The following is a 19,585-nucleotide window of genomic DNA, read 5'->3' as shown; positions in this document are numbered from 1 at the left end:
ATATAACCTCTGCTGGCAGGACGACTATCTAGCTCAAGAGACGAACACTCCAAACACAATCCTCAACTTATAAAAAAAATAAAGTATTAGCTTGTTTATTGCTTTCATCTACGTGCATTCCAGCATTCACTTCAGTCATATTCTAGGCCGAACAATATCTATTTCACCTTGCTTATTATAATTGCTTATCCAGCATGGCAGTCAAGAACGCTGAACCAATTGGCCGGAGATTCATGGCTCAGGCCATTGATCGTCTCTCCGAGTTGGAACCAGACAGGAAAGTCTGCATCGTACCAAAGGGCCCTAACAGTTCGGACGGTTTCTATGACCTGACTTTTAAGCAACTAGCCCATGCGATAAACTACATGTGTTGGTGGATAGAGGAGTCCTTTGGGCGCAATGCCTCCTCGCCTGTGACATTAGCCTACCTTGGGGCAAATGATATCCGCTATCTGGTGATGGTGATGGCCTGTAACAAGACAGGATATCAGGTAAGCTGGCTTCTAGACACTTTCAATTAAAACAATTAACCAGTCAATTGATATTCTAGTATACTGATATTTCCCTAGCCATTGCTCTCTTCTACTAGGAACTCTCAAGCTGCTCAACTTCGTCTTCTTGAGATGACAGGCTGCTCAAAAGTTGCGTATGGGGTCGAACGAAAGCAGAAGGTGGATGATATACGAGCTCTCTACCCCGATTTGCATAGTGTGCAAATTCCATCACTAGATAATATGCTTGAGGGTAACGCCAGTCCATACCCATTCTCAAAAAATTTTGATGATGCCAAAAACGAAGTAGCCTTCATTGCTCATAGCTCAGGTACAACTGGTAAGTAGCAACCCAGTGTTATAACTCAACATTCAGCGTGTTAACTGGTAGTGTCAAGGTTTTCCAAAGCCCATACGCCTCACTTACGGCTACTTTGGTGCTCTTGACCATGGCGCATACGTCTCCATTCCCCAAGGACGAACGGCAGGTGTGCCAGATCGGCTTACCCCGAATGATCTTATTATGGCCACAACTCCATTCTTTCACATGATGGGCTTTGCCGTACTTATAATGGCCGTATTTCACAGGATCCCGTGCGTAATTTTACCTGACCGGCCAATGTCCACGGGATTTTTGACCTCGGTGATCAATTCCATCAAACCAACAGCGGCGTTGTTTGCCCCATGCATTTTAGAGGACATGTCCACGTCTCCTGAAGCTATGCACGCACTTTCCACTCTTAAACATGTATACTATGGAGGCGGCCCTCTTGCATCTGATATCGGAAACAAGATTTGTGAGTGCACCAAGCTCATTAACTTTATTGGGATGACTGAATGTGGGTTTGTCCTATCTATGGCTCCACTGGACAAGGAAGACTGGTCTTACTTTGAATGGAGCTCATCTTTCGGAATTAAGATGGAGCCAATGGCCGATGGCCGATCCGAGATGGTTTTGTATAGGCATGAGAGGCCAGATCTCCAGCCCGTATTCAACACCTTCCCTGATCTCGAGGAATACCACACAAAAGATGTCTACTCACCGCACCCAACGAAGCCGGGTCTGTGGAAGTTTCATGGTAGACTTGATGATGTGATTGTACTCAGTAATGGTCTAAAGTTCAATCCCGTTACCATGGAGAAGATCATCGAGGGTCATCCCTTGGTTTCTCGGGCTGTTGTCGTTGGATTAGCAAGATTCCAAACAGCCCTCTTGGTGGAACCAAATTGGAATCACTGGGATGAAAATAATTCGGAGAATAAATTTATCGAGGAAATTTGGCCTACGGTACGAGAGGCTAACAGCATCAGCCCCGCTTATGGACGGGTCATGAAGAATAGAGTCGGACTAGCATCTCGCAGCAAACCATTTAACACTACGCCAAAAGGGAGCACGCAGAGACGGCTTGTATCCAATAGCTACAAGGAAGAAATTGACGTTATTTACATGAATCCGGCCAGCGATGTGTTTGAATATGCTATCCCCAAGTCAACAAATCTAGAGATCTTGACCGAATCTGTGCGAAATATCATTTCTGACGCCCTGGGTTTCTCTAAATTCACAGACGAGACGGACCTCTACAGTATAGGACTCGACTCCCTCCAAACGTTTCAGTTGAGTATAATTCTCAACAGATCTGGTTTTACTACCTTAACCCCTCAGATGATATATGCACACCCCACTATTGGAAAACTGTCAAATCTCCTGTTCTCAATTTTGAACGGCGTTGAAAAAAATGACATTTCAAGATCTGAGAACATTGATATGTTGGTCAGTAAATATACGGACGGCCTTCCTGACCTTGAAAATACGAAGAGCCACTCTGTAATTTTGACCGGATCCACGGGCTCTTTGGGCACCTATCTCCTCAACTATCTATTGAACGATGATACCGTCTCTAAGGTTTATTGCCTGAACCGATCTGATGCCAAAGAACGGCAAACTGAAAGTTTTAGGCTAAAGGGCCTAAGGATTGAAGCTTTGGATAAGGCTGAATTCCTCACTGCTTCGCTAAGCGAAGAGCGACTTGGCCTCGATAAAGAGAAATACGACGAGCTCATCCGTACGGTGGACACAGTCATTCATAATTCCTGGAGAATGGATTTCAATATCTCTGTTAATTCATTTGAGGATCAGATACAAACTGTTCGCCAACTGGTTGACTTCAGTTTGCAGAGTGTACGCCGCGCTCACTTTTACTTCAATTCATCTATTGGAGCAATTGGGGGCTGGAAACTTGCGGATGGCCCTGTGATACCCGAAGCTATGTTAGAAAACTGCGGGGTAACACTCAAGTCGGGATATGGAGAGGCCAAACATGTCTGTGAGCGCATCTGCCGGGCAGCGTCTCGAGCTGGCGTACCAACAACTATCCTCCGACTGGGGCAGATAGCAGGTCCTACTACTGAGAAGGGTATTTGGAATTCAACAGAATGGTTACCTTCGATCGTTGCAACGTCCAAGACGATTGGAAAGATTCCTAGGACCCTGGGGTCAATGCCTGTAGACTGGGTGCCAGTGGTAAGTTAGACTTCAGCTCATTATTTGTTATATCCTTCAATAGAGAGACTAACCATATTTTGAAACAGGATACTCTGGCTACAATAATCTTGGAAATAGTTGACTCTCGCCGAATGACGGAGATAGAGTCACGATGCTCTGTCTTCCACTTGGTCAACCCGTCTACCACTTCCTGGGAACATCTCCTCACACCAATTCATGATCACTGCGCCGTCCAGCGAGTTTCCATGGAAAACTGGATAGAAGAGCTGGAAAATATCCAGAATCCCTCAGATCAAGATATTTCTACAAAACCAGCATTGAAGCTGCTCCCTTTCTACAAAAGTTTGGTAGAGGGAGAAGGGGCTCTCTCAGTACCAATTAGCATGGAAAGGGCCAAAGAGGCAAGCCGAACTATGCGATCAATGGAGCCAATTTCGGCAGACCTGATGGCGACGTGGCTGAGGCAATGGCAGTTTTAACTTTTTAAATCAATTAACTTATATAGGGACGTGTCAAAGTACTAATTAATGTCTACTTTTTATTTGTTCCTTTTTCCTTCGTCTTGGATGTTGCAGGATCAGAACCGCTAAGGAAATAAAAAGAATGCTCGCTAGTTTAACGACATCAAGTATAAAAATAGTGATAATAGGGCAAGTTCAGTTAGTTCTCACCAAATTATGCTCAGCATACCCGCAACATAGTATCACCTATGTGCTACTCTTTCAACTACGTACCCTCGCTTTTAGGAGGAGAAGCAAAGATAGGGTTTCAGACTATCTAGCAAAAATAATGCTCTACTCTTTTGTTGCACAGGGTCCTCATAGGAAAATTTTGGCTCACATATATTGTAGCTAGCTGAAGCAAGAGATATCAACTAGTTGGGGAATAAACAGTATAGCCCACCTAATGCATGCTTAATTCTCATGTAGGGGTATATGTCCATAGAAATTGAACTGGCTAGCTAAAACTTATGTCTTAGTGATAATAAAGATTTTGGGGGTACTTGAGTCAGCAAGTCAGATACACGAAATCCATTAGCATCACAGGAGGAAATAAAAGGTCAAATAAGATCAGATGAAGTAGCCAGGTCGCATACAATATTTTATACTTAGTATTAACTTTGTTAAAAAGCTTGTAAGTACACTGCTTGGGGTTTGAGGGTAGGCTAGTGAGCCATTTGAGCCGCAGAAAACTCCTGTTTCCCTCTGCGTTAGTATTGATTCATGAAGGAAAAATAGACAAACTCACCGGAAACTCATCCATAATGGCAGCGGCTACGTTTTCTACATCTTGAGCAAGATGTTGAACCCCTGCATCCCAGTATCGTAAGTTACGACCAGTCTGTCCATCCCCATAGACCTCCGAGTCAAAGCTAATCACACCATCAATTTGATCAATAGTCCCTTTCAACCTGCCCTGTTCTAACATTCCGGCGGCGTAAGCTTCTGCCTTCTCGCCAGCGGTTACATCACCTGTCGCTTTAAGGCCTAATATCAGGCCTAGATCGTCCGCTTTGATATTTTCGTATAATTTAGATGCTGCTAGCAGGTTGTGTTCAATAACTGCCTTGTCTAGAACTGTCAACCCGTCGGCAGTTTGTGCAAGTTGATGCGGGACTAGACCAGCAGCAAAATTTGTGACCTCATCCTCGGTTAGGAGCTGATCACGATATATTTTCTCTAAAATACCATATTCTTCTAGAGATGACGATCTGTCATCTTTATATAACCTAGACAATGCTCGTGATCTCTGTGGCCCAGCAGGAGCTAAAACAACGCATCTAATTGCTGCTGAAAGAGCTTGTAGCCGGTCTTCTTCATCAACACCGTTGGCTAGGCTGACAGCCAGGTATTCCTGGCTAGCCTCGAGGAATCGCCGTCGTGCATCAAGGATTCTGGCCTGGGATAACTGGAAATGTAAGCGCAACGCTGGGTCTTCGGTCTTCGTTGGCAAATTTTTTATTTTGTTTAAAAACATCTCAGCACCGCCCGCATCGTCGTCCTCTAAATAAAGGCGTATTATCCGGATCCACATGCGGATTTTCTCCTCATCGGATATATGGCGTTGCGAGCTGTCAAGGTGGATTCCCTGCAACACTCTAGCAGCCTGGGAATATTCTTCCACTTCCTCATATGCATCGGCGAGTGTCTCGCGTAAAAGAGCATCTTGTTCTTCAACTGAAGTTGAACGCGACTGGAGGGCTATTATAGCAGGCAGCCCAACCTCTATCCTCGTTGCTGCGGAGAGAGACTTAAGAGAGTTGATGAAACTATCGAGAAGAGGTCGAGATGCAATAACACTAATCTCTCCACCAAGAAGAGACCCCAGAAATAGGATAAGGTCTCGTGCAAGGGAGGGAGAAGACTTGTTAACTATTCTGGAGAGCAGGTCACTGTAAAGCTGTGCCTTGGTTCGCTGATCTGTTGCCGATTCGATCTCAGCAAATTCCTGAGCAAATTCAGAATCGACTGTGGGATCGGAGTTGGAAGAATCCATCTTCACAGCCTATTGACTTGGTTTAGAATGACTTAAAATAAACCACAACGGAATCAATAATATTTCAGGAATGCTCGGAGAATGAACAAGCTGAGTTGTAAACAGTCTGAAGTACTAGCTGCTTAGTCAGCATTCTCTCTGACCTCATAACATTCAAAGGTAAAGCCGAAAGCTTTCGCTTTGCGCTTTCAACTTGCTCTCTTTCACTTGACTCTTCCCCTATTGCAGACTGGCTCTACCCAACACAGCTGGAGCACACAGCTGCGACCATGGCGAACTTTAATGCAGGACAGATCAAGGCAGAATCTCCTGCCAATCCGGAAATCAAGCAGGAGCCTGACACGAAAGACACTGTCATGTCGGACGATGACATATACGAAGACACTGGAGACTTGGATTTCACAAATGCCGCCCAAAACGTCTGGCTAACGCGGATTCCTCGGACGTTATGGGAGCGGTGGTCGAAGCTTGATGATGATGAAGAGATTCAAATCGGCACTGTCAGGGTAGAGGGTGATCCAACCGATATCAAAAGGGTACTTTCTGCTTCTTTCACATACTAAGGCTCAAGAGATGCAAAGTTACTAACTATTTACGTTTAGATAAGCTTACGGCTACTAGACATACCCCAAAATAAGGGCATACCGAAAGACTATAACCTGAGACGGCAGAACGTAAATGCAGATCGGTCGGCTTACGCAGTTCAAAACACTTATGTTTTTACAGAAAAGGATCTCCCCGGATATAAAGACAAGATAAATCAGTTTTATAATGAAAACCAACCATACGGTCGATCATATCTTTACGAACAGATGAAACGCGATGCGAAGAAAAAAGAGCGGAAAAGGAAGTGGGAGCCCTATGTGAAAAAAACTGTACCAAGTATGCCAGAATCGTTAGGTACTCGTCATTATAATGAAGCTTACCATAATTTAATAGGACAAACTGCCATAACCGCCCGGGTTCATGACGAGTTTAACTGCCTACCCGTAGAAAATGAAGAATACCAGAGAATAGCGGAGGAGCGAGCTTTGGAGTCTCTCAAGCCCAAGAGAGAAACCAAGTTCATCGAAAAAGTACCTGGCAAGATGCTTCGGCCCAAAACAGTGGCTGCTGCTGACAAATCCAATTTTATTGTAAGTCTTAACAGCCGTTGTTTTTACTTACTTGGCCATATAATCCATAGCTAACCCCCAGAAGCAAGTTACAAAACCTGCAAAAGTACGCGCACAGGAAAACAAGACTGCTCGTATGCCCCAGAACGAGCTCTTGGACCTTATTTATGCTTGTTTCAGGAGATACAAATACTGGCCGTTTAAGTCACTTAAGGCTGAGTTGAGGCAGCCTGAAGTATATCTTAAGCAGACCCTGGAGATAGTGGCACATCTTGTTAAATCTGGTGACTTTGCCCTGACCTGGGAGCTAAAGCCTGAAGCTAGGGAAAGTAACTACACAGATGCGCTGGCATACAGGGACGCAAAGGAAGAGCTTCCTCCTACAGCAGGTTACAATTTTGATGAAGGATCCGAAGGAGAACCCACTGCTTCAGGCATAGGCACAGATGCTGACGATGATGATAACGTTAAGTTTGAGAATGCGTGATAGGAGCTTCTATCTAGGATTTTCTAGTCTATTTATTCTTCTTGTTAAAAGAGCTACGGAACTAATATGCGTTCATCTGTATTATACACCATAACACTATGAACCGCACAACACTAATAATATCTAAGACTTTCACGATGAAAAGTACTCTATAAACGTTGCAGCATATGCAAGTTGGGATTTTATACAATAAATATGTTAAGTTGTTGCGGTGTCATATTTTTTAATTAGCAGCCTTATTATTATATAAATCATGCACCCAGTGCTTGGTACTTAAGTCGTAGCAGTATATTAAAAGGATAGATACGGTGTGGTTCTGCCTGTAGAGTATATATGTATCTTACATACTGTGATGATAAATTTAAGTCACGTGATATAATGTCCAAATAAGCCAATAATATAATGTGAAGCCTTCAACCAAAAGCAAGCTTGACTATAATGCATGACCCTATTTACGGATGCGGAATAACTTAAGTCCGATATGGGTCTGACATGAAGGGCAACAAGGGACTCCGCTCTGCTCACAACAACTATAACATCTTTAAGAAAGAGTGATGTTTCACTTCTGACCTTGATATTTGGTCCCATTTAATATTATTCCTATGACCGAAGAAGAAGAGCTCCTGGCCAAGATCGGCCAGTTAGCTGGTAAGTTCTTCAAGCACCAGCTAACCAAGTCATGAGCCACAAGTAACCAAGTCACTAGGTCAAATCAACCAGCACAAAAACCAGTCAAATCCTGCTGCGCGTAGTGGATATTCTGGCGCTTCCTACGCGCGACATCCCCGCGGTGGATGGAGACCCTATCGTGGGAGAGCAAGGGGAGCCCCACGGCCTATCGCGGGACCGCATAGAAATCGAACGCTTGTGCTCAATAACCAAAGCACTACATCAGAAACAGCAAGCTCAACGGCCTCACCATCTAGGCCTACCGATGAACTCAATGACCCCAAGCTTGGCGTGAAGAGCTCATGGATAGCGAAGAGGGACCGTCACATGCAGCTCATAAACTCTTCGATATTTGACCAGGAGACTCAGGCTAGAAACAAAGCTATAGCAGAGACCCAAAGGTTGAAAGCGCAAAGGAAATCAGCGCGAGAGGAATCTATGGTCCTACGACACGCCCAATCTGCATCTCGTTTCCCCAGAAGCAACAAGGGTGAATCTCATTCTGATGGAAAGACATACACCATCCATGTCGGAAAGGTGCCCTTTCAAGTGGCTCAGGGTGGAAGCAAACTCATATCTCTTTCCAGTGAGGTTATACTCTAGATAATTTTTATCAGTTCGAGAACCGACTTACCGTCTCATAGGCGACCCTTTAAAAGCGAACCTTACGCCTAAGAAAGTGAAAGTTGGAGGCGTTATGTTCCTTAGAAGCAAGCGTGGTAACCTCCACCGGTTGGGCGCAGTTGCTTCGAAAAAGTACGCATTATCCGCTTATCATCATAGATGACCCCAGGGGTCTTTTTGACAGTTGGCTTACAATATTGAAGAAAAATCGGAAAAGTTAAAAAGAAAAACGAGCTATGCAAAAGATTTACATCGACGGGTACCAGTCTCTCCTTCCGCAGATTCTATCACATCCGTGGCATCCAGGTCAATTAGACATGGAACCAGCGTTGTTGGGTAGATGAGCGTATCGTTTGCGAGTACTGACAACTACGTCCCCCAAACTATAGGTACTTGTTTCAAAGGCCCAACCTGCCCTTATCTCCATGACCCGAATAAAGTCGCTATCTGCAAAGACTTCCTCCAAACAGGTAATTGTGATGCAGGTTTGGCCTGCGATCTTTCACATGATCCATCTCCTGAAAGATCCCCTGCTTGTCTTCATTTCCTTCGCGGCCGGTGTACAAACCCTTCCTGCAGATACACCCATGCCCGTATAACACCAGGCGCTCCAGTTTGCCGGGATTTTGCTATTCTAGGATACTGCAGTAAAGGAGCTACTTGTGAGGAGCGGCATGTCCATGAATGCCCTGACTATGCTAACACCGGGAACTGCGGCAATAAGAAATGCTCTCTTCCTCATGTTGACAGAGCTGGTCAAATTCGCAAATTTACTAACCAGGTAGATAATTCTACTGAAGCAGACTCGGAAGAGGACATCTCTAGTGATGAAGAGGTATATGACGAGATTGACTCCGATGATATCGATTCTGATGACCTGGAGGAACCTGAGGAGATCATTCAAGGCGTTGATGGTGGGGATGCTTCCCAACAGTTAGATTTTATTGGGTTCTCTTAGCTCAAGTAAGAGTTAATTGACCTTATTTTGAACATACGCCAACCAGCAACTGGGCAAGCTGCTTCGATTTTTTGATTTTTTTTTTTTTCACAACGGGGCAATCCTGATCGGCTATCCACACCCCCTGATTTTGAAAATATCTCCCGTACTTGGGATGTTACACCATCTTCCGATGGGTACCCCTTACGTTTCTTTGGGCCTAAAGATCCATCATGATTTGAGATAGTTTCTATGATACCTCTTTGTATTGTTATTCTCTTGTACAAAACAGATTGGGTGGACAACGAGCTCTTGGGCGTTTGGGCGTCAACAGTTTACTTTTTAATTATCGAACTTACACCCCTAATAAGGAATTAACCATCCAATTTTTTCCCAGTGACATCCACGTCTTTATTCTAGTTTGGAATGCAGCATATCTTTCTTGAGTTGGCGGGGCTATACCCGTATTTCTAGAAATATATCAGGCGAACAACTCACCAAGCATATGTTTTGGGTTAAGAGTCATACCCTAGAGTGAGCTAGGTTGAATAGATTCCTCGCCTGAATGAACTGCTGCACGGATTGAGTGTTGCGGGAGACCAAGTTTGAAGCATATTGGCAACTCGTGTGCGTCGGGTACCCAAGCTTATCAAGAGAAGTTATTCACCAGCTGTATAAGTCCTTATTAATTCATTTCATAGCATAGTGCAGATATAGGAACCTGGGGGTGGCATTGGTGATGGTTAGAGGGAGTCTGATTGGAATCATTTAGGATTTCACATGGCACGACTCAGGGCTGCCATGCATCAAACGTCTGCTCATCTATGCGGAATCTGCCTCACGGAAGGAAGGCAATTATAAAACGCACCATGACGTTTGCCGGCCCTCTTTCAATTATTCTGTCTCGTCTATATTACATACTAGCCAAAGCGTACGGGGGAGATTTCCGTTTTTGCGTGTAGAGGATAATGCGGAATACTCCTCATGTCGGGCGCATTGCGGTGTACAGTTACCCATGTCCGGCTTGAGGAGCAGGCACAAATCTTCCATGAGAATACGCGTGTCTATTTTCAAAGTTTTTTTTAATTTTGAATATTCATCCCACCGGGTTATTGATCTGTAAATTTGGAAAGAGTCCGTGGTATCTCGAGCACAAGAGTGTCAATCTCAATTTGCCTTAAGAATTGTCCATTTGCAGTCATAGGTCAGAATTTAGTATGGCGTATGCAATTGGAAAAAACAGCCTCGACAATTCTCCATTACCTGGACGGTAAGATATAAGGCGAGCAGATATGACAGGGATGGATACTAAGTAAAATTGAATACAAACAGGGCTATCCATTCGCCTTCTTTTGTCCGGAGAGTTCTACTGGCTTTCTAAATGAGTCATCCCCCACCTCGTTGCTGGGACCAAACAAACGTTCAAGGCTGCAGTTAGGCAAGTGGAGGCGCATTTGCTTCGCAATATGGGATACCAATAGGAAAAATAAGCTGTGTCAGTCACGGCCGATAGAAGGCCTGTGGCATAGAACAGATAGATGTTACCGATTTTTTCCAAGGCCCTATCCATGCCGCAGTGCCAGAGCAAGTTCGGATAGAATGAGAAGGTGATTATCACGTCAGGCTTGGAGAGGAGCCATTTGTAAGTCTTTAGAAGCTCTTTAGAGTTTGATATGAGGGATATCTCTGGGTGATCTTGGGTGGGCTGATATCTGCTTTCATGGCTGAATTGATATGACCGGAAGAGCCGTACTATGTATAAATTTCAGCATGGGGGCAGGAAGACGATAACATCAACCACAAGGTAGCTGAGGGGTATCATCTAAAAGTAGGACAGGCCAACAGTTAGCTCACGCAGAGTTTAGAGGCCATCCCCGGGATAGAGGTTATTGAGCTACCCGCTAGTTGAGGTTCGCAGATAGCAGTGCTGATGGGTAATTGGATCTTTCGTTTCGATCAGGTGGGCGAGAAAGGACGCCTCTCAATACGAGCACAACAGTCTCAGTTTGGGTCACTATGGTCTGAGACCGAGTTCTGGTCTCTCATTCGCCAGCTGCTTTTGTGCCTGAAATATGATGCATGGAAGATGCATGCCATGGAGGGCGGTTAGGTCGACAACAAAACAAAGATAATGAAGCTCCTTCGGGTTGCTTATTGAGCGTTTTCGTTGGTTGTTTCTTAAGCTTTGTAAAATTATATAAGCGAATGTCTATTTATATACCCTCATTATGTAATTTGATTATGTCATATAGTTATTATATAATATCTAGGTTATTTTGACTGTGATCTTCCAAATCAGTGTTAGCAAAATAACTACATAGTACAACAACCACCCTTTGAGGCTGTGCGAGTTTCACGCCTATTCTGACATGATATTAACAGTTAGATGTCTAATGTGGAGCGCTATCAACCTATTCTCCCTACTTATTTCCCCTTCACAATATTTGCTTCCACTACTCCGTACGTTCAATCGCGTAAATTGACCGAGATTCGCCACCAAACACCGCTCCCACACCGATGATATTATTATATATATAGCAGAGGATCCCGTTACGTACCTTGTGCAGTGCAAAGCGTGGCGCAGATTTCAAGACGAGCCACCTGTCTACTTCGTACATCCTTGTCCTTCACCACCGCTACTCTGGAATAGTTTCCACTCTTTCCCACGGAATCCGTATGAAATATAAAAACAATATTTTCATGGAAGATAAACTTCAGCCACAAACGTGTTGATCTGAGGCAAATCGAGATCATTTTGAGATTTCAGTAATACCTGAGTACTGGAAAGGTATTATTTTATCCTCGATTATCGGCTATCTATTTGGATACACAACTTCTAGTAGCATATACCCACCATTTTCTCCTAAGATTTGGTTTTGTTCCATTAGTCCTTGGCTTCAGATACCATCTGCCTCAGGTCACAGACTGCGCCATTCCTTTCCGTTTTTTTTTAGCACAGCCAGGTTTTACACAAAAATCCACAACTAGGTTCATCCCGCTCTGTCCAGGAATCATGTGAGGATACCCTCACCCAATGCCCACACACTTATACAAGTTTTGCCCCGTGTGAAATTTGTTCTACCTATTATATTACGTGCTCTTTGGGGACGCATTGGGCGTGCGAGGTATCGGCTTTTTATCCAGAAGTCGACACAAGTTAAATAGTCGGTCTGAACAGCCCTTCACATCAGCTCAGCTCTGGTGCTAGTCGCCCACCCTCTATATATTATGGGGAAATTTAGCGAAACAGAAATGGAATACTCTCAGAAACCGATAGCTATCATAACCCTCCGTCCGCGCTTCAAGTCTGCCAAATATAGTATATGATGGGGATAAACCAAAACCTTCGAGTGCACATCGTGTTGCGTATACCCCTATAAGTTTCCCACCTCAAAGGGCTCTATGAATCATCGATTTATATATATATATACACACACACATATATATATATCTTAACCACTCATATGGCAGTGCTCCCGCCTCGAGGCTAGGCTGGTCTCATTATACCAAGGCTGAGATGAAGCCAAGAGGTCACATGTGTATATATGTCTGTGTATTTTGTGTGCGTGTGTGAAGGGCATGCAAACCGCTAGCACCAAAAGTACTCAGATGTCGCAAATTACGGCATTAAGCTAGGTGCCTGAGTCTGTTACTGTCCGAAATGTGAGGCGCTCAGGCTTCAGCCTACGAGGGGTTTGCTTGACAGAAGGGTTGGATATCTAACTGCAGAAGTAAGGGGCATCCATACTCATGGTACCGGAGAGGCGAGTTGAAATACTTGCTTTTCACTCATTGCCCGTTTCAGGCGGTGAAGAGAGGGGTTTAGTACTATTCGCTAACGGCTAGTGGGGTTGAAGAGAATGTGTTTATTGCTTGTTCTGCCAATCCTCAATATTACTGCAAGACTCCTGAGGGGAAGAGGCAACGAAGAGGGTGCACAAGGTTGGTTTGAACATGCCTTTTGGCACGCCATCTGCGTCCTTATAGATCTGGATTGGGGTAGTATCGCTTGTGGAAATGCATCTGTGGGTTCTGATCCCCCTCTTCCCCCCTTTCCTTTTCTTTTCTAACCGCTCTTTCCCTTTTACCTCTAGCTAATATGGATATGATTTTGCCGTTCTCCGCCCGTGGAAGCATGTTCTTTTCTTTGGCCTCTACTATGCGTAGCAAAAAGGAATGAAGAACTCAACGCAGTGGCCATATTCTATAACTACTAATAACATGCAGTATGCGTGGGGCACGGATTTCCAATGTACCGAGCAGTGAGTGCATAGCCTCCCCATCTGCGCGGAAATGGCGGAAGACCGTTACAATCAATGTAAATGCAAGCTTCATAGTATGTGGAATGGCCTCGCGTGTGCATACAGAGTACTTGAGGCTAGATACACAATTGACTGTGTCCTTAGGAATATGCGGCGTAGCGGGTTCAGTCAATGCAAGGGTCTCTGGCATGAGGTAACCTTAGACGGCGGTAAATGAAGAAACCGGGGTAGCGACAAAGCAAAACGCCACTGTCGAGCAAGAACGAGCGTCGAAAGAAGAAATCTTATGGTTGACGAAAGAGATGCAGAAAGTTCCGTGCCCACCTTTCTCTCAGCCCCGATCCATGGTAGAGAGTAGTGTAGCTTAAGCTTGGAACACATGAAGGAACAACATTTCAAGGAGAACTGACGAGCAGAGGTTCCCAGCCAGTCGATTTACAATTTATTTACAACCCAAGAAGAGCGGCCTAAGAGGTTGCTTGCGAACTGCGGTTCTTTGGCTGAGAATTCCCGGTGAGTTCGGGCTGAGACAGAAGTGTATCAGAAGGAGCCTACTCTGAGAGCATGGACGATGCGATGGTCATTCGAGATGTGTGATACCGGACAATACCAGACTCATCCCCGTCTAGCTACTCCGTACCTTTGTACATTCATTCGACCGAGTTATCTGCTGGTATGGAAGACATGGTCGGTAACTACATCATGTTTTTCAACGGCACGAGCCAGGCGAGTATATCTCGGAATTCTATCTGAATGGCTCGACCTGTACATACGTACATAGTACGAAGCAGAGGAACTCGAAGTTAAAAAATCCAGATAAAAAAGACGAAATACACTCCATACAAGGAGGGAAGAAAAAAAAAGGACTGAAGCTAGAGCTGCAAGTGTGCCCAAAACCCCAAAAAGACAACCCCAATAAGAGGCATCCAATGACAGTCGTCCTGAGAGCTCAATGCAGAAAGCTGTTTCGTCGCCTTACTTTTTTGACTTCCGGCGAGGGAACGATGTCTCGTCGATCTGGAACCAGGATGGATTCACAACGGACTGCTGGTGGTGCATCCCCGTACAGTTTAGGCGTCAGTCGACAATCACCAAGCGTGCCCGTCGCCGCCAGAGAGGATGACGATGGATGAGATCGAGGTACATGCTGAACTCTTTCCTTACTTCTTTTTCTTTTTTGCATTTCTCGATATACGGGGGCACACTTGCTCAGTGGACGGGGAACCGTACATCGACCCCCAGGCACCCGCAAGGGACATGGGAAACAGTGCAGCGACTGGATCAACCGCCCATCCCACAAACGCACGTCCTCTGTTTTTATTGCAACTTGCAAATATACAAAATCGACCATAGTTATATTACCGCTGGGCAACTTTTTCGATCTACTCCTGTTGACGGGTACGAAAGTGGCTCTTCCATGAAACCTTTTACCTATCAACCACCTTACCTCAGCATCTTAGAAGTCGCATTATCATTGCTCGAACGCCTCAAATCGCATCCATAGCCAGGGAGTTGAGAGGTGATAGGGCAAAGCACCATGAGTGACCCAGACGGGCCGTATTAAAGATCCACCGCTTTCATCTGACCCTGGATACCGATAGAGTCGGATCAAAAGATATATTAGCTCGTCCCCGCTGCCCTGAGCAGATGATCGCTACTTTATTATAGCAAGCCCATCACTAAAAAAGCACACCCGCCATCATTAAGTCTCTTGACCTCAACACGAGCAGGAGAACAGCAGCAGAAGCAACGAGATCCCCGTCCAACGCTCTACCCCCGCATCGTCTCTATCGATTTCTTCCCCCTCCAAGCACGTTGCACAGTGCTCTGTCATATTTCTTCTCTTCTTCGAATACTTCTTCTCCCTTGCCCACTTCGCGCGCGCCATCGGTTCTTTTTTTTTTTTTTTTTTCTTTGGCCCGCCCGCAAAAGAGGGAGCCAACCGTACCGCACACACACCGCCTCTTCACATCCAAGGCAGAATATCCTCTCTCCATCTTCCTCCTCCAACCACACCACAAACCAACCACCACGCCAAAGCATTTTTATTCACGACGAGACGATTTTAATGACCACGACCTCTTGATTTTGCATCATATATATATTTTTTTGCATATTGTTTCTTGATACTGTTTTCTCGTGGGACCCTGCTTTATCTCCCGCTTGAGTGCGTCTTTTTCGAAGTTCGCTCTCTGCAACACCTGCCAGTTCACATCCAATATGGCGAGGTTTTCCCTTCCGTCGCCGGCCTTTGACTTCTTTCAACCTCCTCCCAACCTCGACACTAAACCCATGTTCGCCAGAGACGAGGAGATGAGCGTGCTGGATGACAAGATCCTAGATACCGGTGCTCAGGATATGTCTTTAGACAGCTCACGGCGGCCTTCCTTTGACCAGACTACCGATGAGTTCTCGCGAAGAGAGTCAGTATGGTCAGACATGGCTCAACACCAAACCGATGCACAGTCACGGCATCCATCGCAACTATCAACACCGCTCTTCGAGGCCGTCAGCAATCCTTTCGTACGGCTCGACGCACACAGCGGAGCCTTTGCCCAGCAACAACAGCAGCAGCACCAGCATCACCAGCATCTGCCCCAGAACCAGAGCCAGCAGCAGGCTTGGCCGGTTTCCACCGACTCCGGCTCATGTACCCCTACACCCATCTTTGAACACTTCCCTCCAGAGTTTGAGAGTGCGGTCGCCAACCCATTTACTGGCGGTGCTGTTGGCCAGGTACAGCCGATGTCTTACCAACAGATGCAATTCAGAGCCTCTCCGCCATTTGCTGCACCTAACTCTATCCCAATGTCCCCGCAGTCCAGCCAGGGTTGGGTGTCGGGCTCATCCGAGATACCAGAGGCCCAGCCAAGACCAGTAAGGACCTCCGGCGGATATCGAAACAGTGCAGCCAGCCTTACCATTAGACGGGACGGAATTCGCAAGAAAAATGCCCGTTTCGATATACCTGCAGAGCGAACGCTGAGCAATATTGATCTACTGATCAGCCAGTCCAATGATGAGGATGAGATCAAGGAACTCAAACAGCAGAAACGTCTTCTTAGAAATCGACAAGCGGCGTAAGTATCACTCTTTCAAATACCTTGGATATTATAGTTTCTGTCCTCTTACTAACGCCCCCTTCTAGACTTGATTCTCGGCAGCGAAAGAAAGTTCACACCGAACAGTTAGAGGAGGATAAAAGACGGTCCTCTACTCATATTAATGAGCTCCAGGAGGCGCTTCAGGAGATGAAACTTCGAGAAGCGGAACTCATCAGAGAGAAGAATGAATTACTTGAACGTCAGCAACAGTTACATCAATTTGTTGAACAACTACACATGGAAAAGGAAGAGTTGATCCGCTCCCACACTCTTGAGACCGGCGAACTTCGCAAAAAGAACACCATTCTCCGAGAGCACCTCGAGCGAATGGAAGTGAACTCTACCAACCCAACTGCCCCTGGCCCTATACGTAACGAATTCTCTGATTACGGTGGTCTTAATGTGGACAATCCTTCATGGGATTCGTTCTCCCTCGCTGATGAGTTTAACCTCGACTCTGAGCAACGTCCGCTCCCACGCAGCCCTACTCCTACGCCTGCTCGCCACCCTTTCTCCCTAGACTTTAACCCCAAGAAGGCAGAGAAACAAGCAGAGAAACCGTTGACCCAGTCCGACTCTGCCTTCAGCTGGAATGCATTCTACATGTGCTTGCTATTCGGCGCCTTCATTGCCTCCAACAGCACCTCCACTTCGCAACCTGCCATCCCTGCCCTATCCGAAGAATATCGCGCAGAGTCGGCAAATGTCTTGCGTGCAGTTCTGGCTTCTGCGTCCCCTGATGGAAGCTCAGCTAGCTTCATTGGCCCTTCATCCGGTTCCAGTGATTTGCTCCCCTCTACTATCAGCAGCAGCCAAATGGCCCAGATCTCTTCCGGCCCAGCTGGTAGCGCTACCGCCAACCTTGACGCTTTGCACAACAACCTCGTTGCACCCACCAAAGAACAGGAGGATGCCCAGGCCTTTGCATTGACCACAAAGCAATACGAAGCACTCACTACGCTGGAGGATGAGATGGGTGAGGACCACGTCGCCCCTCCATCAAATTTGCAACAAGCCTACGCAGCCATGCGTAATAACGGGCTCCAGAACCGCGCCGCCTTCAAAGGGAATGGAAATCCAGATATCTATTCGCGATCACTAATGTGGGACCGTGTTCCACAGAAGGTACTACAGGACTTCAATAACATGGTAAGGGAGTGTGGAAAGACCGTCAAGGCCGAGGAGCCTGGCAGAGAAATTCGCACTTCTTGATTCATCTTCGCCTGCATTCACCCGATAATACTTGAGCAAGACGGAGGTATAAAAAACAGAACATCGATATCCTCAATTCAATGAATTCTCAGTCCCAGGTGATTATTCCACGCTACAGCCCCTATCGCCCTACGCGACGCAGGATGGTTTTAAACCATCGCTATCTCGTTTGTTCTCTCTTTGCACATCTGTGTCTTGCATTTTTTTGGTTGGATGAAGGTTCTATACGTCTTTTTTCCCTCGCGGGTTATGCATCTTTCTTACGGGCCGTCCGTGGATCGGACAGATGGCAGAAAACATTACTACCATTATTACCTTGTAGAGGGAGACCGGAGTCTCTCCCTCCAGAGACCAGCCGCGAGGCATTTACCATTTCATACCCGCATTCACACATATCTAATTGTTCTCTTTTTTTCCGCATTTTGAGGGATGGGGTTTCTTATATATTTTTTTGTTCATGTTCTTTGATAGGCTTTTTTTTTTTTTGGTTTTCGTCCCATTGCCCCCTTTGATATTCCAATCCGTTTGCGCGGACAGGCTCCCTAAAAAGAGTCCAGATATATACACGACCAGGTCGCAAAGACGTCTACTTCCCTTTGTCCACCCAGCCACAGCTTCGACAGCACAAATTTTTTTTCATTTGTTCAAGCCCAGCCCTCCCTCTTACTGCCACCTGGTTCTACCTTTAGCCATTTTCGGTGTATTGACTTATCAACTCCGCTCTTCCCTCTATATGCTGTTCCCTTTCTCCTCATCCTTAACTCCATCCTTGCTTCGCACATCGGCAGCTCTAAACTGACCGTTCTTCTCTTCACCCCCTCCACTTTTACCTTCTTACTCCTTTTCCCTTTTCATATTTTTGGAGTGTTGAGAATTTTTTTTTTTTATTTGCCTTTGCCCATTTTTGATGTATGAACCTTAGGATACGACCCGATATGACCTTAACGATATGATATACGAAAGTGAAGAATGATTATTATGAATATGATGGACAACTAGCAATGGAGAAGCTAGGGCATCGGAAACCACTCTTTTGCTTCACTTCAAGTTGATCTTTATAATCTGGCTTCAGCACAGGCTGTCGAGGAGAAAATACAGCGTCCCTGTGGCATTTATTATAATATTTAGTATAGTAACTAGTTACTAGTTGGAGTTTTATGATAATTAAGCCATCATTAGTCGAGCGTATGATACTATTTACCTAGCTATGCATGTTTCTATTATGCAACCCGCCCATCCTCATTAATTGACGGCCATAGTCCTAGTGTATCTTAACAACTTCAGGGGCCCTAAGGGCACGGCATGGAACAAAAGTCGACTGAAGTTACGATTCCATAATTGGACGTCCCCTGTCTGTTCCGGCAGGAAACAGGCCCCGGGGATGAAGTTCGGCGACAGGTCATGGGACTAAGATACCGGAGCAGCCGAAGTTTTAGGTGCTGCGCGTCTGCAAATTTCAGGCTCAGGTTAGATTTTATGTACAGGGATCATCTTGATTTCCTCCACGGACGAGGGGGCCAGGACAGACTGGCTAGCTGTGGTATACACGGAGACTCCGTATTAATTAATGTCTCTGGTATGCGGTTATGGCATGGGCTTCGGCAGGTTGACCTTTTGCATTTGTAATGAAGAAACCCTTTTAGGCAGAGTACGCCGGAGAGTGGTACTGTTAGGGGGTGTTACCG

General features: G+C 45.7%; 6 protein-coding genes across 6 annotated transcripts; 5 read left to right on the top strand and 1 right to left on the bottom strand.

The window, feature by feature from the left end:
• Positions 1-194: 194 nt before the first annotated feature.
• MCYG_02595 (ochratoxin A non-ribosomal peptide synthetase) lies at positions 195-3,473 on the top strand (the record flags this gene model as incomplete). The annotated part of the gene is made up of 4 exons (XM_002849615.1): positions 195-491; positions 570-831; positions 890-3,012; positions 3,081-3,473. The coding sequence occupies 4 exons, from the start codon at positions 195-197 to the stop codon at positions 3,471-3,473; spliced, it is 3,075 nt and encodes a 1,024-aa protein (XP_002849661.1).
• A 496-nt stretch (positions 3,474-3,969) lies between these two features.
• On the bottom strand, positions 3,970-5,490 carry MCYG_02594 (COP9 signalosome subunit CsnD; the record flags this gene model as incomplete). The annotated part of the gene is made up of 2 exons (XM_002849614.1): positions 3,970-3,996; positions 4,243-5,490. 2 exons carry the CDS (start codon positions 5,488-5,490, stop codon positions 3,970-3,972), a joined length of 1,275 nt encoding a protein of 424 aa, XP_002849660.1.
• Positions 5,491-5,759: 269 nt separating this feature from the next.
• On the top strand, positions 5,760-7,092 carry MCYG_02593 (transcription initiation factor IIF subunit beta; the record flags this gene model as incomplete). Its single annotated transcript, XM_002849613.1, has 4 exons — positions 5,760-6,026; positions 6,093-6,372; positions 6,430-6,626; positions 6,691-7,092. 4 exons carry the CDS (start codon positions 5,760-5,762, stop codon positions 7,090-7,092), a joined length of 1,146 nt encoding a protein of 381 aa, XP_002849659.1.
• A 602-nt stretch (positions 7,093-7,694) lies between these two features.
• On the top strand, positions 7,695-9,343 carry MCYG_02592 (CCCH zinc finger protein; the record flags this gene model as incomplete). Its single annotated transcript, XM_002849612.1, has 5 exons — positions 7,695-7,740; positions 7,784-8,347; positions 8,406-8,517; positions 8,589-8,644; positions 8,775-9,343. The coding sequence occupies 5 exons, from the start codon at positions 7,695-7,697 to the stop codon at positions 9,341-9,343; spliced, it is 1,347 nt and encodes a 448-aa protein (XP_002849658.1).
• A 4,324-nt stretch (positions 9,344-13,667) lies between these two features.
• MCYG_02591 (uncharacterized protein) lies at positions 13,668-14,337 on the top strand (the record flags this gene model as incomplete). Its single annotated transcript, XM_002849611.1, has 3 exons — positions 13,668-13,777; positions 14,011-14,097; positions 14,214-14,337. 3 exons carry the CDS (start codon positions 13,668-13,670, stop codon positions 14,335-14,337), a joined length of 321 nt encoding a protein of 106 aa, XP_002849657.1.
• A 1,539-nt stretch (positions 14,338-15,876) lies between these two features.
• On the top strand, positions 15,877-17,900 carry MCYG_02590 (conserved hypothetical protein; the record flags this gene model as incomplete). The annotated part of the gene is made up of 2 exons (XM_002849610.1): positions 15,877-16,664; positions 16,733-17,900. The coding sequence occupies 2 exons, from the start codon at positions 15,877-15,879 to the stop codon at positions 17,898-17,900; spliced, it is 1,956 nt and encodes a 651-aa protein (XP_002849656.1).
• Positions 17,901-19,585: the final 1,685 nt, after the last annotated feature.

The sequence above is a fragment of the Microsporum canis genome, genomic scaffold, assembly GCF_000151145.1.
Source record: "Microsporum canis CBS 113480 supercont1.2 genomic scaffold, whole genome shotgun sequence".
Taxonomy (NCBI): domain Eukaryota; kingdom Fungi; phylum Ascomycota; class Eurotiomycetes; order Onygenales; family Arthrodermataceae; genus Microsporum; species Microsporum canis.
This window is presented reverse-complemented; position numbering and strand designations above follow the sequence as displayed.